The sequence below is a fragment of the Sciurus carolinensis genome, chromosome 17, assembly GCF_902686445.1.
Source record: "Sciurus carolinensis chromosome 17, mSciCar1.2, whole genome shotgun sequence".
NCBI classification, from domain to species: domain Eukaryota; kingdom Metazoa; phylum Chordata; class Mammalia; order Rodentia; family Sciuridae; genus Sciurus; species Sciurus carolinensis.
The window spans coordinates 21327381-21348915 of record NC_062229.1 but is presented as its reverse complement, the minus strand read 5'-3'; the positions used below and the strand labels follow the sequence as shown (position 1 = coordinate 21348915).

Genomic DNA, 21535 nt, shown 5'->3' with positions numbered 1-21535 from the left:
AGGAAGGTGAAAGCTGGGGAGGCCCCCCTGCAGGGTCCCCGATCTGAGGACCTGCAGTGCGGAAGGAGCAGAAGGAGCACCGGGGACCCAGCAGAGCCACCACAGTCACAGAGCTCAAGGACTTGGCTACTGAGCCTGCACGGGGACAGCACCACTGTGACACTCGGTATTTCCTTTTAAGAGCAGGCTTTTTTTTTTCCCCCAGTTGTAGATGAACACAAAACCATTATTTTATTTACTTATTTACATGCAGTGCTGGGGCTCGAACCCAGGGCCTCCCACGTGCCAGGCCAGCGCTCCACCTCTGAGCCACACCCCCAGCCCTGAGCCGGGCCTTTTAGCTTTGCTTTTCTAGGATCCCAGAGAACTCGCTCTCTCACTCGCTGAAGCACCGCCAGCAGAGAATTGCAGGAATTCTGGCCAGAATGACCCCAGGAGCGACCTTGCAAAAGCCCCTGACCCTTGCTTGGCTTTCCGGGCAGGCTGAGGTGCCCACGAGGACAGCAGCACGCGGCCTGCAAGCATTCGGAGCTCACCAAGCAAAGGAAAAGCAAACTGAGGGAACACAGGGGAGCCGGGCTGGACCCTGGACCCTGGGGGCAGAAACAGCTCTGCAGGTGACCACGTGGAGGAAAGGGCCTTCTCCCCGCCCGCTCCCCAGACGGTTCCTACGAAAACTCCAGGAAGCAGCACAATCGCCGTCCATGGGTGAACGTCTAAACATTGTAGTTCAGATTCTTAGTTTGTCCCTCTACTCCCCTGGGACCCTGGACGGAGGGGACAAGTCACGGGAGCCAGGGCTGGCAGTGCCATGCTTGGGCAGGCTGGTCTGGAGGGACAAGGGACCGATATTTCCGGGATACGGAAATGCAGGCAAGAGCAGGTCGCTGCAGGAAACTCTCTGTTGGGACTGGGCCAGCGCAGGGCAGAGGGTCAGTGGGGCCAGGCTGTCCAGACAGGCCGGTCTGGAGGCCCCAAGGAAACGGGACGTCCCTGCCCCCGCGCGTCCTGCTCAGCCTGGAGTTCTGGGAGGCGCGATGCGGCCAGTCCCAGCAACCGCGGCACTGACTTGGGGGTCAAGTCCCCCGTTCCTGGGTTCAATCCTGGTTCAGTCAACCAGCCTCCACCGTTCTCATCAATAAATGGGTATGATCAGGATTCCCAGGCTAGACACTGACCCGTATTTCAAAACGATTACTTGAACCCAGAATTTCAGGGCCAGCCTGGGCAACACAATGAAGATTGTGTCTCGAAAACAAACAAATAAATAAAACGACTCCTCCTAAATTCTCCAGGAACACGGGCCCAGGTCTCTGCCCCAGGACCCTGCTCTGCTCTGGCAGCCTCTGCCTCCAGCATCGCTCCTGTCCTGGTCCAGAGGAATCCTTCTCTCATGGAATCTGACCAAGTCCCTCTCCAGCTCACACACCACACGTGGCTCCCCATTACCCCTGGAACAAAGTCTAGTGCCTCAGCCCTTTTGTGCCCCCCACCCACCCCAGACACAGTGCAAACTTTCCCTCTGGGGTTCCTGGATATTTAATTCTCTGACTTAAGACATCAAGCCTAATGCGGGCAGTGTCCCCGGCCTAGCCTGGCTCTTTCCTTGCCCCTTTTTCTATGAGGCCTGGCACTAGAGACCTCCTCCTCCAGGCAGCCCCCATTAATACCCCAGCGACAGCCTGCTCCCTCTTTGGGGACCCCCTCCCCATGCCTCCTCGTTTCCAGCCTATTGCTCGTCCAGGCTGGATGGGGGCTGAATACCCAGCAGGGAGCAAATGGCAGATCGCTGACCCTGAGGTCCACCACTGGGTGAGGCGCTGACTCTTTGGGGATTTCCTACCACCTCTATAAATAACCCCCACGGCTGCTTCCCACAAGCCGCCTCACCCTTCTTGGAAAAAAGGGACTGTAGCCAAGGACCTCTGTCCAGCTGTGTGCCAGGGCCCCTATGAGCCGCGGGGTGGTGGGCGGGCCCGGCGTCCTGCCCAGAGGGCGTCTCCATCCCTACAGAGCCCAGGCGCCGCCCCTCCTGCAAGGCCCCTGGACCCTCCGCGGTTTGAGCCCACCCCACTGGGCCTGTGTTGCTATACTGTTGTGCAGAGCAGGGGACGGCCCGGGCCTCTTGGGTGCTCGGCGCGCTCTACCACGGAGCCACACCCCTGGCCCCAGGACCCTCATTACTGCTTTTCTTCTCTGGGCCTCAGTTTATTTATCTGAAAAAGGGGCATGATAGTGACATCCAGGATCCAGCTCGTGATAGTACCCTTTCCCTCCAGGAGTCACCCCAATTTTTTTAAAATGATTTACTTTGCCATTAGAAGTTGTTTGTTTTTTGTACCGGGCAATTGAGCCCAAGGGAGCTTTACCACTGGGCCACACCCCTGGCCCTTTTTATTTTGAGTCAGGGTCTTATTTTGAGTTGCTTAGGGCCTCGCTAAGTTGCTGAGGCTGGCTTTGAACTTGCGATTCTCCTGCCTCAGTCTCCCCAACTCTTTGAACAAGCAAATCAACTAACAAGTAACAACAATGCAATAAAGTCCGTGAGGCAACAGGGGTACAGGGCCCCTCTCCGCTGGGTGGTTGGGAAGGCTGTGGGTCTCCTAGAGACCTTTCTCGTGCCCTCTGTCTCCCCTGGATGCCTCCAAACCTCTGCTCGCATGCCCCCTAAAACTGGAGGATCGGTCTTCCTGCACTGGGGATAGAGACCTTTTTCTGATTCTGCGAAAGATCCTGACTTTACCCGAGAATCAGTGTCCTCTGTGAGGGGAGCTGATCGCTGGGTGCTGCCCCCAGGTGGCCACCCATCCTCCAGGACAGACGCCCACATGGAGTTCTGCAGGGCCCTCATGAGCTAGGACAAGGCGCCCTCTGCTGGTTGGTCACTGTCACCACAGCTTCCCAGAATTCTCAATCCTGCCCATCAGGCCCCTCCATCTCCTCCTGCCCCTCACTGCGCCAGAAACCCTGGTCACCTCGTCATTCCTGGAACACACCCCTATGCTCCTGGTGCAGGGCCCCCTGCTTGGTGCTCCCTGGCCTCCTTCCCGGCTTCCTCCTCATTATCCAGCTCACAGCACCAGTGGCCCCTCTCAGGGGCAGCTCCCCATTAGGACCCTGAGCAGTCAGGTCTCTGTGACAAGGTCACAGGAAGCTATCAGACCTCACAAGAATGAGCTGCGTCTGGCCTTTAACGACGGCAGGAACCAGGCCGTCCCTGGCATCCCTGGCAGTCTGCTGAATAGACAGCCACTGGCAAACTCAAACTTGGCGCCCAAAGACCTGTGTTCAAATCCGAGGCTGGGGGACGTCTGGCAGGTCACTACTTGCCTTAGTCTCCTCATCAGTCAAAGTGGAACAAAACCCCCACTGTGTCACGCTGTCGTACAGGTTCAATAAAGTGCGTTGGAGCTGGGGTGGAGCTCAGCGCTGGGGCACTAGCCCAGCACAGGTAAGGCCCTGGCTCCAGCCCAGGACTGCAAAGAATTGTTTTAAAAAGATGTGTGCAGTTCTGGCTCTTAATATTCACTGAGTGAGTGGATCTTTCCTCCCCAGTACTGGGGACTGGACCCAGGGGCACTTGACATTGAGCCCTTTTTATTTATTTATTTATAAAGCCAAGTTGCCCAGGCTGGCCTCGCACTTGTGATCCTCCTGCCTCAGCCTCCTGAGCTGCTGGAATCATCCACGTACGGCACAGATGGGCTCTGAGTGAGGGAGTGGATGAAGGAACCAAGATGAAGCCTGGGGATAGAATCGGGACCCTAGGTTTCAAAAGTCACTTTTAAGAGACAAAATTTCAAGATTGTGCTGAAACAGGAATGACAACATGCAGAGCAATAAACACAACAATTTATATGCAAAACACACGCACTCAGGGCTGAGGGTGCGGTTCCCTGATTGATGGAGCGCGCCTTGGCGTGCCAGGGGTTGCATCCCCAGCACCAAGCAAACAAACCCATATTTGATTCATGGGTGCAACGGCAACAAGTGTGCAAACATGCAAGGAAGGTTCTGGAAATCCACTATTAAGCTGTGACCTCGGGAGAGGGCAAGTGGGGAGATTACCACGTTGAAACATTTCTGGATCACTTGAATTTCTCACATTCCCTTGGTTACTTGCAAAATAAGTTAACACCGTGGGGCTGGGGCTCAGTGGTAGCAGGTGAGTTCCATCCCCAGCCAGCAAAAAATTAAAAGAAAAACTATGAAACAAAGACCCCTGAGATCTTCCCACCCCATCCAACCCTCCATGCACACCCCTGCATCTGGCACCAACTCCACCTCCCCGCAGCCCCTCCCCCAGGCCTGGACCCCCAGCACCTGCTGGGAGCGCCCCACCCTGAACTCGCTGATGGGCTGCACTGCTTTGGGTGGAGAAGAAGAATTGTTCCAGATGCCCCAAGGCTTCCGGCCTCCCTTCACTTGCCCACGCAGAAGTCCCGGAAGATGATGTCCAGGACCTCCTCTGTGCCCCCTCCACCTGTGAGGTGGGTCAAGTGCCTCCGGGCGATGCGCAGAGCCTCAGCCGCCAGGGCCAGGTCTCTCGTCTGCTTGTAGTGGCCAAGGGCGTCCAGGCAGCCCTGGAGGTGATGCCGGTGCCTGGCGCGAGTCAGAAGTGGCGGACCTGTGGATGGGTCCCCACACCTGCCAGAGGCAAGACAGGAAGGTGGGCCCTCCCAACCTTGCAACCACATTTTGTAAGGGTAAGGCAGTACCCATTTTGCAGGTATAGAAACTAAGATTGAGCGGCAGATACATGGCCAAGGCCAGTGGTTCAGCTTCCACTTGAACTTGGGTGAGGGGAGGCTGGCGGTGGGCAGGGGACTCACACTACAGCCAGTTCCTTCTTCAGGGCCTCCAGGAGGCCATCCAGGCCCTCTCTGGTCAAGCACGACAGCAGCAGGTGCGGGGGCAGGTTGGGACCCGGGCCTAGGCCCGCAGAGGGCAGCAGGTCAGACTTGTTCAGCACCAGCAGGAGGCGCTGGCTCTGGGCTCCTAGCAGGGCTACAACTGTGTCTAGGAAACTGCAGCTGGAGGGAGAGGCCAGGTCAGAGGCATCCAGCACCGCCAAAATGAGGTCAGCTTGCTCCAACCTGGAGGAGCCGAGAGAAGCAGAGGAGAGCTGACCCCAGAAAGCAGTAATTAACACTGTAGGGGGAGCAGAGCGCGGGGGCGTGGCAGAGCGCGGGGGCGTGGCAGAACAGAGGCGTGGCAGATGTGTGGCGGGCAGGGGAGGCAGCCGGCAAGTACAGTATTTAATCAGAACCAAGTCACTGGGCCCCCCCCTTGAAGAAGCTTAGCTGCCTCTACTGAATGAGGAAAAATAAAAAATAAATGCAACAGAGAGAAAAGGCAGAGGAAGGGTCCCAACGTCCCCTCCCACAGACCCTGCCGGCCCACCTCTCACGGGCTCGGCGCACGCCCTCCTGCTCCACGGGCCCCACGCCCTCCCGCAGCCCTGCAGTGTCACTCAGCAACGCGGGAAACCCAGCCAGGTCCACAGGGATCTCCAGCACATCACGGGTAGTCCCTGGCTCTGGGGACACGATGGACACAGGCTTCTGGCCTAGCGGGAAACGATCAGAAGAAGCGGGTGGGGTAGAGGCGAGCGGGTTCCTCCCCTAGGCGCCACCCCTTGGCTGGACAGAGCTTTTCTCCTTTCCCTCCTGCAGACTCTTTCCTACCTCCTCTCACCTCCCCTGGCACTGGCCAACGCCCCGCTCAGGCCATGTCCCCGTCCACCTTCACTTACTGAGTAGGTTCACCAAGCTACTTTTGCCGGCATTGGGGGGTCCAGTGACCACGACGTGTGCCCCTGAGCGGAGTCGCTGCCCGCGCCTGGCATCTCGTAGATGTGCGTCCAGTGACACCACCAGCCCCTGCACTTGGCTGTCCGCTGTGGATGGGGAAAGCAGGCAGAGGGAGGGAGTGCGTCAGGCCTTTGGAAGCTGAGGATGCCAGCTGTCTCCACCTTCGGCCCCCAGGTGGACCCACCTTGCTCCAGGACACCTTCCTCCAGGTTGTCATCCTCCCCAAAGTCGATATAGGCCTCCACGTGGGCCAGAGCCTAGGCATTGGGAGGAAGGCAAGAGATGTGAGCACCCAGGAACCCACCATTCCACTCTGATGTACCCAGGTCCAGGCAGATCCAAGGGACCGCACTGGCATCCCATAGGCAAGGCGCTTTCATGCAGGGAAAGAAAGATGGATAAGCGGGGTGTTCTCACACAGGGGATGAAGGGTGGGGTCTTTGAGGCAGGGAATCAACAAATAGGACACTTGCTTTGGTGAGGGTCTCAGCCCAGCTGTGGCAGAGTTGGCCCAGCTCGCCATCCAGCTGCCTCAAGGCCTGGCGCCGCTGAGCTTCAGTTTCCGCGTGGATCAGATCCGCCAGCCCCTCCACCTCCGTCAGGCTCAGCTTCCCATGGGCGAAGGCCCGCCTGGTGAACTCTCCAGCCTCAGCTGGCCGTAACCCTGGCACACTGCCTGTGGGAAGGCCCCAGGTTCTTGAACCCGCTGGCCCTCCAGGCCCACTGGCAGAGCCAGGCTACGAACGTGAGACTGTGACTCACCCAGAGCCTGTAAGACGCCACTCACCACGGCCGGGCCTCCATGCACGTGGAACTCCACACAGTCCTCACCCGTGAAACTTTGGGGACCTCGTGGGCAAAGAGATGAGAATCAGGTAGAAGGCAGAGCCTGGGAAAACTCCTGGAGGAGGAAAACTGGGTCATGGGCGCTACCAGGAGGTTCGAGTTCTGGGGTCCCTCACCAGGGAACCAGAGCACAAGTGCACGATCCAGCGGTTCCCCGGTGTGGGGGTCGCTGAGCAGACGTAGGCTGGCGCTGCGGGCCGGGGGCAGGTCCCGGGGCGCGGTGAGGCTTTGGAGGGCGTGGCTGCTGGCGGGGCCGCTGGTTCGAATCACTGCTATGCCGCAGCGGCCTTGGCCTGAGCTTAGTGCGAAGATGGTGGCTCCAGAACCGAAGGCCGGGGCCCCGCTGCTCTGGCGCGTGCACAGTCTGGGACAGGAGAGGAGGAAAGTCAGCGCAACTTGGAGGCTGTCTTAAAGTGGAGATGGGTGGAAGACTGGATGGTCAGGAGAAGCTCCAGGTCGGTTTGGTGGGGGGCGCTCTGTGACTGGGGGAGGTACAGATTGGAGACTCTGAAGCCACAAAGTGACTGAGAGCAAAAGGTGACCCTGATGTGGGGTCTGCTGCCAGGGGGTGGGCAGATTTGGGCTTGGAAAATCTCGAGTGATGGCTGTGGCAGGAAATTGGGCCCTCAGAACCTAAGGAGCGGGTTTGGGGCCTAAGAAGCACCCTTTGCTGTCCCACCCCTTCTGCGGGGTCGCCCCACCTGCAAGACCCACGTGCCGCCCGGGCCGCCAAGGTCCACAGCTCCCGCCACATGGATTTACAACTTGCAACCCGCCTGTCTGGCCTTTCCGAGCGCCTTCAAGTCCCAGCAGGAGGCCCCGCCTACTCCACGGCGTTACTGGTAACGTCCTACGATTCTCGACTGTCATTGGGCCACTCAGGAGGCGCCCCGCCCACCGGCTGAAGCTTTCATTCCCGTGGGCTGGTGCTAGGAAAGAGGGCGGGGGCGCCCGGAGTTGAGTGTCCCGCAATGACGTTCCCCCGGCAACATTAGACCGAATTTTTAGGGTCCTAACGCGGCAGGGATCTGAGACAATGGAAATGAGCAGGACAGGGCTTGGCACAGGACGGAGGAAATTATGGCTAGGCAAGGAATCGAGCCCCGTGTTTCCCATTCGACCATTCCGTAGTCTTAGGCGAGGCAATAACTTCTGCGTGCCCAATACGCCCGCCTCAAAAGCGGGTTACACCTCTCTGCGCCCAGGAAGTGACCGGAAGCTCAGGACAGCTCAGTAAATGCGAGGAATGAGTTCCGGCGAGCACACCCTCTGGCCCAGGGAAAATCTTGCCCAAACTTCTGAGAAGATTCCTACGTGGTTTTCTTGGAATTCTAACCGCTTCTCTCCCCTCCCCAACTTTCTCTCCTGTCTTTCCTCGTTTCACAAACTCATCCGCAAAGCCCAGCTCAAAGTCCCCTCCTCCAGGAAACCTTCCTGGAAGCCCTCTCTCCCCCTCTGGGCTTCCTTGGCCCTCTCTGGCTCAGGTGTGCCGAGAGTCCGGTCTGTTTCGGGCTCCCCGAAAGCCAGTCAAGGGAGTCTTGGAAATTACTTTCAGGTTAACCCAGGACAACGCTGAACAGCAGAATAAATCGCTGATGGTGGAATTCCAGGCACTGAGTGGGCGGAGTCTCGGGAGCGCCTTCGCACCGCCAGTTCTCTGGTTCTGGACCAAAGCGGGCGGGCGGCGCATCTGCAATTTCGGGAAAAAATCTGGCGGGCAGGTTAGAATCGTAATTCTCTCATGCCCCGTCCTGCTCGACGTTGTTTACCTAAAATAGGAACAGACAATGACATTCTCCATCTCTGGCGATTCCGCCTGTAACAAGTATACATCAAGTACCTATGTGTGTCAGGCATTGAGAACCAGATTGGGCCCCTACCTTCGCCGGGTTCTCACCCTGATGGAGTGGGCTGCTCAGGATGGCCAGGGGTCGCGGTACAACGCAAGAGACACGTCTAGGGCTGGGAGTGTAGCTCTGGTAGAGTGCTTGCCTAGCATGCGGGGGGCTCTGGATTTCATTCCCAGCACCGAAGGGGTTAAAGAAAACAGGACACCCAATTAAATGTGAATTTCGGATAAGCAATGAATACTGTTTTAGTGTAATTATGTCCCATGTGACATTTAGGACATAACTAAATGTTTCTTCGTTTATCTGAAATGTAAACTTAGTTAAGAGGACTATTTTATTTTCTAAACTTGACATTTCTATTTGGGTCTGCTCAACGAGCTTACGTTCTGAAGGGAGTAAGGATTAACCAGGAGAAGAGAACGCGAAGGGTGTCCTTGGCAGCTGAACAGCACGTGCAAATACCCTGAGGCAGAATCAGCTATAATTATTTATTCGCAACCCTGCTAGGTGGTTATTGTTCCCAGGAATCTTCCCGGACCAGCCCCGCCTACTCCCACGTCCTGCCACAGTCAAATCACGCTCATCTCAGATTCCAAGTCCTTTCTGTAAACTCTGTAGCTTGCAGGTGGGGAAACGGAGGCTTCTAGGCGGAAACCAGAAGGTGGGAAGGTAGGGGCAAGTTGGTGCACCCTTGGTGCGGGCGGGCACGAGCACCAGAAATCGAAGTGGGCGGGCAAGAACAAAACAACACGGGCGGCGACAAGAACCAGAGAGCCAGGCAGGCGGGCAGGATCGAGAACTGGAGAGTGACGCGCGGCGGGAGGGGAAGGAGAATCCAGGTTCGGCTCGGGCGGCGACGAGAAGCTGCGCTCGGGCGGGCGAGGACGGCGACCGGCGCGGGCGGGCGCGGCCTTTGTCTCCTCCTCCCGCGCGCTCGGCGGCGGCACTGGCCCCATGAGCCCGCGGCCCCCCGGCGCCCGAGCCGCCCGCAGCCCCTAACCTGACCTGTCCTCGCCATGGCCGAGACTACCTCGGGCGCCGGGGGCACGTCCCTGGAGGGAGAGCGCGGCAAGAGGCCCCCGCCGGAGGGCGAGCCCGCAGCCCCTGCGTCTGGAGTTCTGGGTATGTGTGCGGCTGCTGGATCGGACAGGGTTGCAGGTGCCTGGGGTGCGCGCGTCGGCCGGGCAGGAAGGAAGATTGGGGTCAAATGTCCCGGGCCTGGTGTCTGGCGGAGGGGCCGCTCCTCCAGCACTGCGGCTGCGGCCCGACGGGCGGGGCTGGGACCGTGCAGCGGGCGGGGGTCCCGGGGCAAAAGCGTGGACACGCCCCTCCAAGAGCCCCAGACTGGGGCTGAGCCTTGCCTCCCCAGGGCTAAGGGATCGCGGCGGGGCTGGGAGGCACTAGCCTCTCTGTGGAGACTACAGAATCACATGGTCCTGGGTTCGAATCCCAGCTCGGCTGTGTGACCTTGGGTGCATGACTTAAACACACTGGGCCTCAGTTTCCTCATCTGTGAAATGGGGGTAAGAACCGCGCCCAACTCATGGGGCTGCTGTAAGGACGCGCTGTCATAATGTGAAGGGCTCAGGACTGCTAGTGGGCGCCCCATCGATTGTGGTTTGGGAGGCGGAGCTGGGCCTCAAGAATGAGTAAGATTTGTAAAGGAGGATCTGGGGGGAAGGGCATCCCTGGAGAAGGGCCTGGCTGGTGCAAGGACGTGGAGAGAGAAAAAGAAGCTGTGAAAGTCAGGCTGAGTGCTGGAGAGCTCAGATGGGGGCTGAGACTTGAGGCTAAGTCTGGATCCAGGAGTGACCTGACCCAGACCTGCCATGCCGGCCCCCAGATAAGCTTTTCGGGAAGCGGCTCCTGCAGGCTGGTCGCTACCTGGTGTCCCATAAGGCATGGATGAAGACCGTTCCCACGGAGAACTGCGATGTGCTGATGACCTTTCCAGGTACCCACACCCACCTGCCGGTGCCCAAATGCAGCTCTCCCGAGCTCAGCTTCCCAGAGCCGGGAATATGTAGGTCTCGGGGTCCCCTCTTGGCAAGAGCCATCGGTCCCTGTGCCCCTTGGCAGACACCACCGATGACCACACACTGCTATGGCTGCTGAACCACATCCGCGTGGGCATCCCTGAGCTCATCGTGCAAGTCCGCCACCACCGCCACACGCGTGCCTACGCCTTCTTCGTCACGGCCACATATGAGAGGCGAGTCCCCTGCCTCTGGCCTCTCGCTGACCCTGCCACCGAGGCTCCCTGCCCTTCCATGCTATCCAGCCACCCTGCATTTGTGCCAAGAGGCCACCAGGTGTGCATCCTTAGATCCAGGATGGTGGGCTGGGGCCTTCCTGTGAGCCCATCTCCTCTGCCCTCCCTGCAGCCTACTCCGAGGGGCCGATGAGCTGGGTCTGCGCAAGGCTGTGAAGGCCGAGTTCGGTGGGGGCACCCGTGGCTTCTCCTGCGAAGAAGACTTCATCTATGAGAATGTGGAGAGTGAGCTACGCTTCTTCACATCCCAGGTGAGGCCTGTCCCACGCATGTGGCTCCAGCCTGTGAGGTGCTGCTCAGAGAGCTCACAACCTCCTCTCAACAGGAACGCCAGAGCATCATCCGCTTCTGGCTGCAGAACCTGCGTGCCAAGCAGGGTGAGGCGTTGCACAACGTGCGGTTCCTGGAGGACCAGCCAATCAGTGAGCAAGGCGGGGTCAACATTCCAATCACAGGCATAGAGTTGGGCAGGACTCTTAGAGGACAACCTATGGGGGTGGGAGGGTGGGGTCTATCTCCAGCCAGTCAGGGGTTAGTAAAGGGTTGGACAGCCAATGAGCTTAAGGGGCGTGGCCCCAGTTACCTAGATAGGACCAGTCAATGAGTTGAAGGGCGTGGCCTTTGTAAAGGGGTCTGGCTTATCCCTAGGAGGCGGGTCCAGGCTGGGTCTTTTTCTGGGATAAGGTAGGGGCAGGACCATGGACAGCGCTCCACGTGCTGTGGCCTGGATTTCTCTAGGAAAGGTGCCATCCCAAATTCGTTTACCCTCTGATGCCAGCTTTATGCCATTCCTTAGGGCCACAGACTAAAGCTGAACAGCTTTAGGTAAAAACATGATTCCTATGGAGGCTGTGTCCTTCCCCATCTGCCCCTGCATCTCCCAAATTTTGAAGGAGAGTCGGATATTCCATCCATTTAGAACTTCTTCCCTGGGAAAAGCCTCTGTGGGTTTAAGATCAAGCGAAAAGCTGTGACTTTGGTTCCAGCCAAGGGAGGCTAGCCAGGCTGGGAGCATGGCGGAGGAGCCCGGGATCACTTGTGCTCCTTTCCCCACAGTCCCAGAGCTGGCAGCTCGTGGGATCATCCAGCAGGTGTTCCCGGTCCATGAACAGCGCATCCTGAACCGCCTCATGAAGTCATGGGTGCAGGCCGTGTGCGAAAACCAGCCTTTAGGTGCGATCCTGGTCTAGGGGGTGGACAGGGGTCCTGGGAGGCAGGTGGAGGTGACTGGGATTCCCCCTCACTTGGCAGATGACATCTGTGACTACTTTGGTGTGAAGATTGCCATGTATTTTGCCTGGCTGGGCTTCTACACATCAGCAATGGTATACCCGGCTGTCTTTGGCTCTGTCCTGTACACATTCACTGAGGCTGATCAGGTATCAGAGCCGGGCTGGGTGGGGACTGAGGGGTCCCAACACACTCTCCCCACTGGGCTAGCTAGCCCAATGGCTTGACGCTCCTCTGCCACCCACAGACAAGCCGGGATGTGTCCTGTGTGGTCTTCGCTCTCTTCAACGTGATCTGGTCAACATTGTTCTTAGAGGAGTGGAAGCGGAGAGGGGCAGAGCTGGCCTACAAGTGGGGAACACTGGATTCACCTGGGGAAGCTGTGGAGGAGCCCCGTCCCCAGTTCAGGGTCAGTCCAGGGCTGGGTGGAGGAATTCAGGTAGCCAGGTAAAAGAGAGTTCGCTGGTAACTCCCATGGCAGGGAGGGCTGGCCCAGCTGCAGCCCCAGAGCCCCTGTGCCACAGGGGGTCGGGGCTGCGGCTCCTGCGGGGAGGTGTGGAAATTGGATGTGAGAAAGTAAAAAGGGTGCGTGAGGCGGGTGCACCCCAAGAATAAAGGTGTCATGGAGGGAAATTAAGTTTGGAGGATCACAAAGGGCGGATCAGGCGGCGGTGACCCCCCCCACCCTCTGCCAGGGCGTGCGCCGCATCAGCCCTGTGACCCGGGCGGAGGAGTTCTACTACCCGCCGTGGAAGCGGCTGCTCTTCCAGCTGCTCGTGAGCCTCCCTCTGTGCTTGGCCTGCCTTGCCTGCGTCTTCTTGCTCATGCTCGGATGCTTCCAGCTGCAGGTGACCCTGAGACCCCTCTCCCTGGCCTCGCCCAGCCCTGCCCAGCCCTGTCTGAACCTCCTGGTCCTGCAGGAGCTGGTGCTGAGTGTGAAGGGGCTGCCCCGTCTCGCCCGCTTCCTGCCCAAGGTTGTGCTGGCCCTGCTGGTCAGCGTGAGCGCTGAGGGCTACAAGAAGCTGGCCATCTGGCTCAACGACATGGGTATGCTCTGCCGGGGGAGGTCCCAATGCCCACCTGGGAGGAAGGCTGCCCCTGCCCCTCGGGATCCCCACTGGACTTGGGGGGCCAGGGCGGCCCCTCACTCACCTCCTTGGCCCCTAGAGAATTACCGGCTAGAGAGCGCCTACGAGAAGCACCTCATCATTAAAGTCGTCCTGGTGAGTGGCCACCACAGGCAAGACAGCAGGGGGACAGCAGAGAGGCTGGGGGTGGGGGCAATGACAGGAACTGCAGAGTGACCACTGCCGCTGCTTCCTGCAGTTCCAGTTTGTCAACTCGTACCTGAGCCTCTTCTACATCGGCTTCTACCTCAAGGACATGGAACGCCTCAAAGAGGTGAGCTGGCTCCCGTGGCAGCCAGGGGGGCCGGACCTGGCACAAGGGTCCATGGGCTCTCCAGCCGCTCCCCCCCCCTCCTCCATCCTTCTCTCCTCTTTGTCCGTCCGTCTGTCTGTCCTCTCTCTGCCTGTCACCCCCCCATCTGTCTGTCCATCTGTCCGTCGGTCCCTCCACAGCTCCTGCTCGTCCTGTCCCTGTCCCAGAGTCTTGAGCGGCAGCTGCGGGCGGTGCTGGTCCCGCTCGTGGCCCTGCGGTTCCGCCTGCTCCTCCTCTCCCTCCGGGGCCTCCTGCTCGTGGCCCGGGCCAAAGTACGGGCAGGTGGCGAGCCCCCGGAGCCTCGCCAGGGTGGGCAGCATGGCCGTGCTGGGGGCCGGGCACGCAAGCTGAGGGGCATGCTGCGAGGGACTGGGGCCCTGGTGGCTAGCACAGGCAGAGGGGCTGCCAGCCCTGGGCACTGGCTGAGGCCTTGTTGGGTGGGGGCGCGCCACACCTGCCCTGCAGTCGGCTGCCTGTGCTGCGGCGTGCTGGGCGTGGTCTGCGGCAGGTGAGTGGCGGCTGAGTGCTGGGGGCTTGGTGTCCAGGGACATCGGAAGGGGCAGTTAAGAACAGGCGCCGCGTGTCGTCTGGGCACTTGCTCCTGGAAGGTGCTCTGGAGGGTGGGCGCCCTGTGCTGGTGCCAGGGCCACCCGCCTGTCCCCCATGCAGCCTCTCTCCACCCCTCCTACCCCCAGATGCTGGCCACGCTGCTGATCACCCGCCAGTTCCTCCAGAATGTGCGTGAGGTCCTGCAGCCACACCTGTACCGCAGGCTGGGCCGTGGCGAGCTGGGTCTGCGGGCCGTCTGGGAGCTGGCCCGGGCCCTGCGTGGCCTGTTGAGCCTCAGGCGCCCTGTGCCTCGCCACCTTGAAGCCCAGGCTGATGAGGGCAGTGGCAGCAGTGGCGGGGGGGGCCGCAGATGTCTCAGTGGGGGCTGCGGGGCACCTGAGGAGGAGGAAGAGGCCACAGTGGAGCGGAGACCAGCAGGGGAAGGTGGGGAGGTCAGGGACGGGCCCCGGGGGGCAAAGGAGGAGGCGGAAGAGGAGGAGGAGGAGGAGGAGGAAGAGGAGGACGATGATGACGAGGGCGAGGACGGTGGCCTCCTGGACTGTGGACTTCGCCTGAAGAAGGTCAGCTTTGCTGAGCGGGGGGCTGGGCGGCGCCGGCCTGGCCCAAACCCAGAGGCCCTCCTAGAGGAGGGAAGCCCCACCATGGTGGAGAAGGGGCTGGAGCCAGGCGTGTTCACACTGGCTGAGGAAGACGATGAGGCGGAGGGTCCTCCTGGCAGCCCTGAGCGAGAGCCCCCTACCATCCTGCTCCGCCGGGCAGGGGGTGAGGGCCGAGACCAGGGGCCTGATGGAGGCCCAGACCCGGAACCTGGCTCTGGGGACTCTGCCGGGAGGCAGAAGCGGCAGAATCGGTCCTCTTGGATCGACCCGCCCGAGGAGGAGCACTCGCCCCAGCTCACCCAGGCGGAGCTGGAGAGCTGCATGAAGAAGTACGAGGTAGGAGGACCTGGGGGCGGAGGTGGTCCTGGGCGCCTGGTCTGGGGAAATGGGGCCTCGACGGTTGGGACCCGCAGAATGGGAGCCTGGGACCAGCGTCCAGCTGGATGAGGCCAAAGATGAGGAGAGACCCTGGTCCACGCGGGCTGATCCCAGGCGGGTGCGGTGGGGGAAGAGGGTCTGGGAGAGGAGGTGCCCTGGCCGACACCCCCCGCCTGCCCCAGGACACGTTCCAGGACTACCAGGAGATGTTCGTCCAGTTCGGCTACGTCGTGCTCTTCTCGTCCGCCTTCCCGCTGGCTGCGCTGTGCGCCCTGGTCAACAACCTCATTGAGATTCGCAGCGACGCCTTCAAACTGTGCACAGGCCTGCAGCGGCCCTTCGGCCAGCGTGTCGAGAGCATCGGCCAGTGGCAGGTGGGGCAGGGGGGAGGCCAAGGACCCCTAGCCAAGGTCTGTGGGGAACTGGGGACCAGCCAGGAGTTGCTGGGGCCGGAGAGGCCAGCTGGACCTCCCCTGAGACCCCTGCCCCCTGCAGAAGGTCATGGAGGCCATGGGTGTGCTGGCGATCCTGGTGAACTGCTACCTCATCGGCCAGTGCGGGCAGCTGCAGCGCCTCTTCCCCTGGCTGAGTCCGGAGGCAGCCATTGTGTCCGTGGTGGTGCTCGAGGTGGGGCTGATGGCCTGGGGGGGCGGAGGCAGGAGGGTGTCCCCAGGGCCTGCAGCCTCCTCCTTGGATCTCCGCAGCACTTCGCTCTGCTCCTCAAGTACCTCATCCACGTGGCCATCCCCGACATCCCAGGCTGGGTGGCTGAGGAGATGGCCAAGCTGGAGTATCAGCGGCGAGAGGCCTTCAAGGTATGTGGGTTGGGGAGGGGCTGGTTAACTGGCTTGCTGGGCGGGGCTTCCTGGCAGAGGACCTTAGATCTGCGGCCAAGTCCCCAGGATGAGGGGAAACATGCAGACAGGCACAAAGCCTCGAAGGATGGTTGGCCCTCGGTTCCTGGTTCTGCATCCAAGGATGCAACCAGCGTGGATCCCCACAGTCGAGAGCACCACCCACGTCTGTACCGGCCACGCGTAGACCAGCCCACCCACCTCCTTCCTTGATTGCTTTTTTGAGATGGGATCTCACTATGTTGCCCAGGTGGGTCTCAAACTCCTGGTTCAAGCAGTTCTCCCACCTCAGCTTCCCAGGTCACTGGGACTCCAGGCCCCTGCCACTATGCCCAGCTGACTTTTTCTGTCATTATTCCCTAAATAATACAGTAGGACGGTGATGGGTAATGCATTTACGTTGACTTGGCATCAAGAGAGGATTCCAAGGGCACAGGGCATGTCGGTTGGTTCTAGGAAAACACCATCCCATTTCACAGCAGGGTCTTGCACATCCACAGACTTCGGCATCGACGGGGGTCCTGAAGCCAGTGCCCTGCAGATACTGAAGGATCTAATTAGGCCTGGGTCCCTTTCAGGATTTCCATGGCATCCAAAGCCAGGCTTTTGAGAGCATTCGGTCACCAGCCCCCTGAGAGCTTCCTATTCAGGGCCACAGACATGGTGGATGCTTCCTAGAAAAGATCCAGCCTCTTCCATGTTCCTCCAAAAGCTACAGAAGGGGCCCAGGAGCTCCACAGCATCTTCAGATGACAGACCTTTCCTGGAAAACAGGACTGTTCCACATCTGTGTTCAAGTAGCCCCGAGCAACAGGTGGCAAAAGAGCACTTTGAAATGGGGCTGAGGTGACTGAGGGTCTCCTTCTACGTTCTGTTTAAACAAACCATCTTTTTCTTCTTGGTGCAGTGCTGGGGTGGAACCTGGGGCTGCGGGCGCTCTGCCCTGAGGCCCCCACCTCTTATCAAATTGTAACTCACCTGAAGTTCCACTGACAGCCCGCAGACTCCACTCGCCCAGGCGAGGCTCTCCTGTGGTCCTGCTGGTTCTCCAGAAAGCAGGGACCAGTCCCAGTGTTCATTTACACTCTTCCAGTTCCCAAGACACTGTGGCTTGTGGCCGGGGACAGAGGTTTTCTTCTCAATTCCCAGAAAGCAACGGCTTGGGTCCAGGGATGCAGTTGGTGCCCAATTAGCATTTGGACCTCTTCCCACTTCCCCAGAGAGCCCCAGCATGGGACCAGGGATGCACTGGTGCCCAATGAGTATTCGCATCTCGCCCACTCCCACAGGACCCCAGTGTGGGTGCGGGGGTCCGGCTGGTGCCCAATAAGCTTCTGGATCTCTCCCTAGCACAGAGAGCCCCGGCATCCATGGGGGGCCCCATAGCACTGGGATTCCCCCGTTGCCGCAGTCCCGGCTCGGGCCCTGGCTGCACTGTCGCCCGGGCACCCAGCTGTGTTTCTGCCCACAGAGACACGAGCGCCAGGCTCAGCACCGCTACCAGCAGCAGCAGCGGCGGCGGCGGGAGGAGGAGGAGCGCCAGCGCCATGCGGAGCACCACGCCCGCCGGGAGCGGGACACCGGTGGCCGGGAGGAGGCCAGGGCGGAGGGCTCTGGGCTGGACCCTGCCGCCTCCGAGAAGACCTCTGCCAAAGCCAAGGGAGGCGGAGCGGGCAGCCATGGGCCTGAGCGGCCCAAGCGCCCAGGGTCCCTGCTGGCACCCAACAACGTCATGAAGTTGAAGCAGATCATCCCGCTACAGGGCAAGTTCCTGTCATCAGGGGCCACGTCCTCGCTGGCCGGCTCAGGGACTGGCCCTGCCACCCGGCAGCCCTCTGCCCAGTCACCCACTGGCAGTGACACCCGCCTACCGGCCTTCCTCAGCTTCAAGTTCCTCAAGTCGCCCGAGACCCGAAGGGATCCCGAGCGCAGCCACTCGCCGCCCAAGGCCTTCCACGCCGGCAAGCTCTTCCCCTTTGGCGGGACCCGGGCTGAGACCGGGTCCAACGGGGCGGGCGGGCAGGCCCGACAGGACGGGACCCCCAGCGCTGGCAGCGGCCGGGCCCAGAGGAGTGGGCCAGCAGACGAGGCCTCAGCTGAGGAGCTGGAAGCCCCCCGGCCCGAAGAGGAAGGCTCAGGTCACAAGCTTTAACTCGGGGGTGGGGACGCTGGGCCTGGCTTGGGGGTAGGGTGGGTGGCCAGACCCAGGGAGAAGGGCTGAAGGGGACAGAGGAGGCCCCATCTTTGGTATTGGTTGGGGACCTGGGTCAGTGGGACGTGGAGCCCCCCGGTCAAGCCTGCTCAGTCTCTGGACCCTGGAGAGCCTGAAGCCCTGTGCCTGACCCTCCTCTGCCCCAGGGAAGGGATGCCAAAGCCCCAGCCTCGTACCCCTCCCAGGGTACCCCTACCACGCTCTGGTGCCAGGAGAGGTGAGGGAGGCCCCTTTGCCGCCTGGCCCACCCTCTCCTGCTCCCATGCCTGGCTCACTCTGGGGGCCTGGACCCCCCAGACCTCTATGCAAATCCCCAGCCTGCAGCCCAGGTGTTCAGGAAGGACTTCCTTGGAGGTGGAGGCTGGGGCTGCCCACCCCCGGCACTGGGCTACAGGCTGCACCCACATGGGTGCAGAGCCAAGGCACGGGCCACACCCCAGGACCCCTACCACTTTGCCTGCCCAGCCCTAGTCTGGGGTTCCAGCAGCCGGATCCCCAGGTCACCAGAGAGGTGGCAGCTGCAGTACAAGGGATGTAGGTCAGAAGTCAGAGGGACCTCCTCAGACTCTCCTCCCCCATGACTGGGAGAGGCCAGTGCCCACAGGCAAGGGATGCACCCGAAGATGCCCAGGGAGGCGCCCCGCCCCGTCTCTGATCTGAAGCAATAAGGCCCTTCACGTGCCTGGAAGCCCGGGAGGGAGCGCGGGCAGGGTCTCCCACCCTGTGGGGTCCAGCGGGGGCGGCATGCCCCCGGAACGGCCCCTCTCGCCTCCGCAGGGACAGCGCTGGCCCTCGCGGGCGCCCCTGCCCTCCGCACCCGCCGCAGCCGGAGCCCCGCGCCGCCGCCGCCAATGCCGCTGTCCCGGCCCCCGACGCCGCCCGCCGGCTGCTGGCAGTGGGACGGGCCTTGGGCCTGCGGGGGCGAGGGCGCCGCCCCCCGCCAGGCCCCGCCGGCCACCGAGTGCCCACCCTGTGCCCTCCCGGGCCCCACTCCAGCCCCGCAGCCCCTGCCGGGGGACGCCAGCTTCTACAGCCTCCCGCCCCCGCCGCTGCCTCTCACCTCCGAGCCCCCGGGGCCCCCGGGGCCCTCGCCCAGCCCCAGCCCCAGCCCCCAGGCCGTGTGCTGGCCGGGCGGCTGGCACTAGCTCCGCCCAGCCGCTCTCCTCCTCTCGTATGCAATATCAGTCATTATCAGGGGCGGCCGCCCAGAAAATGCGCTTTGCCCTCCCGGTCCCCAGCCACAGCCACCAGTATTGGCCGCCCCTGTTAGGGCGGGTTCCCCTATCTGCCGTTTTCCTTTCGACCAGGATGGGGGAAGCGAAAGGAAACCCAAAAACCAATAGAGAACACACACACAGAATAGGCGATTATTTATTTGTTTTTAATTTATTTTGTCATATTTTTGTAAAACGGCAGAAATGCAATAAAAAGTATATTTCAACAGTGCCCGAGGTCAGAGCAAGTGGAAGGGGGCATGGGAGCCCTGGGGACTAGGACATGCCACGGGCTGACTTGACCCCCAGGGGCCTCCTCCCAAGAACTGGGTCTCGGGGCCACAGATGGAAAACTCCAGGCTGTGCCGCCTTTGTGACGGCCCAGATTTGGGGGCTGACTTGGGCCCAGAAGCTCTTGGGAGGAGCTGCAGGGCCTTGGGTCAGGCTTCAGCCACCGAGACTGAGGCAAGCTCCAAGTGCTGAGAGGATTCAGCAAGTTCTCAGCCTCCAATGGGGGCAGAGGGGGACAGTCCTGTCACCTGTGTGTGCATGCACACACGTGTGGAAGAGGTGCATTTTCTGGCACAACTGCCTCCTGGGAAGCCAGGGACAGTGGGAAGAACATGGGACATGGAAATCGGAAGGCACCTGGCACCCCAGCCCTGCAGTCCCAGAGTCATGGTATTGAGAGGGTGGTGCATTTGGGGGTGCCCAGAACAGACACAGATTGGCATAGGGAACAGCCAGGATGTCCCATGAAAGGGTGAATTTCAGACAGGAATCACTAGGATTTGTCAACATGTGACTTAGGGACAGGAACACTGCTTGTCACACCCTTGCATCCATCTGGAAAATGACAAGCACGTTCACCTTCAAAAGCTAAAGGCCCAGACCCCCCACATGGCCACACCCCAGGCAAAGGGAGCCAATTTGACAAAGGAGCACTTCAGGAAACCTGAAGTCAGGGCTCACTGGAGCCCAGTGAGCCAGGAGGGCGGCCTGTAGCCAGGGGGAGGTGCAGGAAGGCAGTCTGGAGCCTGGGGGACATCAGAGCCAGGGGAGTCCCAAAGGCAGGGTGGGGAGTGTGGCTGGCTCAGGCCTGGGCTCCTCCTGAAGGCAGCAGGAGCCGTGGCAGGTTTGTGCACAGGGCAGGCCCAACAGCGCCTCCAGTCCTGGGGCGACCACATGGGGACTTGGGCAGGCAGGGCACTGGGAGGAAGTGCCACAGGAATCAGACCGTGCAGGAGATGGCCCAGCTCAAAACGGGATTCAGAGGCCTGCGGGAATGGGGGCGCTGCCTGCTCCCAGGCGGTCTCCTGTCTTTGAAGTCCTGCCAGCTTAACCACCAAGTGACACCATGAATCTGCCGGTCAGAACCACCCTGGGACTGGGGATTACCCACTGGTCTGGGAATTGCTGGGGGATCTCGCCACTCCCTGTGCCTTGACCCCACAAGGCCAAGGTCAAGTTTCCACTCCTGACTAGCTGCCCAGGGCCTGCAGGGACCCTACAGTAGGCACCTGCCTTGGTACAGACACCACTGCCGAGAGCTGGGGGCAAAGCATCTGGGTCCCGCAGCACAGCTAGGTGGCTGTGCTGGCCTGGGGCTGGTTCAGCCACTTGTGCCAACCCAGCACCATCTGCCCCAAGTGAGCTGGGCAGCTCGGAAGGGCCCCAGGGTAACCACAGAGGGCAGGCACACCTTCCCCAGTCAGCCCCTTAGATCCGGGCCTACCCCATCCTCAACGCCCCTAATCCTCGGCCCTCAGTCACAGCCCCCTTACAGGGCAGTTGGGGTAGGAGGAACAGACTTCCAGCAGAGCCCAGGCCGCCCCCGTGTTCCAAGCTCAGTCCCAATCCCAGCCCAGCTGGTGAAGGGACCCCCCCACCCCAAGTGGCCAAGAAGCTCGCTGACTATAGCTCCTATCTGACTCAGGGTCCCATGAGGCCAGGCTACCTGCCAAATGTCATTCTGCTGTCACCAGAGGCCCTGAGAGCCCAGGCCCCCAGGCAAGACTGGGCCATATCCACAGTGGCTGGTGGACACGAGGCCCCAGGTGGTAGTGTCCTGGATGCGAGCTGACCCCAGCTCCACCTCTGGCACCACAGACTGTCTCTCAGGGATGGACCTGGTCCTCGAGGACACCTTGACAGGTGAGGCAGGGGGTTGGTCCAAGCAGGTCTTGGCCTTGAGCATGGCGGCTGCAGTAGGCTCGTGAAAGGATGTGGCTGGTCCCTGGGGCCCCAGCACAAGGGG

At 60.8% G+C, this 21535-nt stretch overlaps 2 protein-coding genes across 5 annotated transcripts; one reads left to right on the top strand and one right to left on the bottom strand.

Moving 5' to 3' along the window:
- Positions 1 to 3574: 3574 nt before the first annotated feature.
- Positions 3575 to 7732, bottom strand: Gtpbp3 (GTP binding protein 3, mitochondrial). 2 transcript variants are annotated; one of them, XR_007105846.1, is made up of 10 exons: positions 7361 to 7732; positions 6776 to 7023; positions 6576 to 6662; positions 6287 to 6489; positions 5998 to 6070; positions 5756 to 5899; positions 5404 to 5569; positions 4833 to 5096; positions 4069 to 4647; positions 3575 to 3744 (listed from the first exon to the last, which is right to left on the bottom strand). XR_007105846.1 is itself a non-coding variant. In XM_047531546.1 (9 exons), the coding sequence occupies exons 1-9, from the start codon at positions 7411 to 7413 to the stop codon at positions 4422 to 4424; spliced, it is 1464 nt and encodes a 487-aa protein (XP_047387502.1). In that variant the 5' UTR covers positions 7414 to 7732; the 3' UTR covers positions 3831 to 4421. The 2 variants fall into 2 exon arrangements, 1 of the variants encoding a protein (XP_047387502.1); XM_047531546.1 differs by lacking the exon at positions 3575 to 3744 and having other exon boundaries at positions 3831 to 4647.
- Positions 7733 to 9163: 1431 nt separating this feature from the next.
- On the top strand, positions 9164 to 19356 carry Ano8 (anoctamin 8). 3 transcript variants are annotated; one of them, XM_047531122.1, is made up of 19 exons: positions 9164 to 9631; positions 10353 to 10463; positions 10589 to 10721; positions 10894 to 11032; positions 11107 to 11203; positions 11838 to 11954; positions 12033 to 12160; positions 12259 to 12420; positions 12707 to 12859; positions 12932 to 13058; positions 13179 to 13234; positions 13338 to 13412; positions 13592 to 13723; positions 14147 to 14956; positions 15181 to 15372; positions 15494 to 15625; positions 15703 to 15813; positions 17324 to 17615; positions 17737 to 18985. In XM_047531122.1, the coding sequence occupies exons 1-19, from the start codon at positions 9526 to 9528 to the stop codon at positions 18039 to 18041; spliced, it is 3378 nt and encodes a 1125-aa protein (XP_047387078.1). In that variant the 5' UTR covers positions 9164 to 9525; the 3' UTR covers positions 18042 to 18985. The 3 variants fall into 3 exon arrangements, with proteins under 3 accessions (XP_047387078.1, XP_047387076.1, XP_047387077.1); XM_047531120.1 differs by having other exon boundaries at positions 9167 to 9631; positions 17324 to 17990; positions 18842 to 19356; XM_047531121.1 differs by lacking the exon at positions 13592 to 13723 and having other exon boundaries at positions 9171 to 9631; positions 17324 to 17990; positions 18842 to 19356.
- The last annotated feature ends 2179 nt before the right edge of the window (positions 19357 to 21535 follow it).

Coding starts and splice junctions, on each gene's coding strand:
- Ano8 (XM_047531120.1), top strand. CDS start 9,526: ATGGCCGAGACTACCTCGGGCGCCGGGGGCACGTCCCTGGAGGGAGAG. Junction 9,632..10,352: donor CCCTGCGTCTGGAGTTCTGG/GTATGTGTGCGG, acceptor GCCGGCCCCCAG/ATAAGCTTTTCGGGAAGCGG. Junction 13,413..13,591: donor ACATGGAACGCCTCAAAGAG/GTGAGCTGGCTC, acceptor GTCCCTCCACAG/CTCCTGCTCGTCCTGTCCCT.
- Gtpbp3 (XM_047531546.1), bottom strand. CDS start 7,413: ATGTGGCGGGAGCTGTGGACCTTGGCGGCCCGGGCGGCACGTGGGTCT. Junction 7,024..7,360: donor GCGGCACGTGGGTCTTGCAG/GTGGGGCGACCC, acceptor CTCCTGTCCCAG/ACTGTGCACGCGCCAGAGCA. Junction 6,490..6,575: donor TGGCGTCTTACAGGCTCTGG/GTGAGTCACAGT, acceptor GCCTTCCCACAG/GCAGTGTGCCAGGGTTACGG.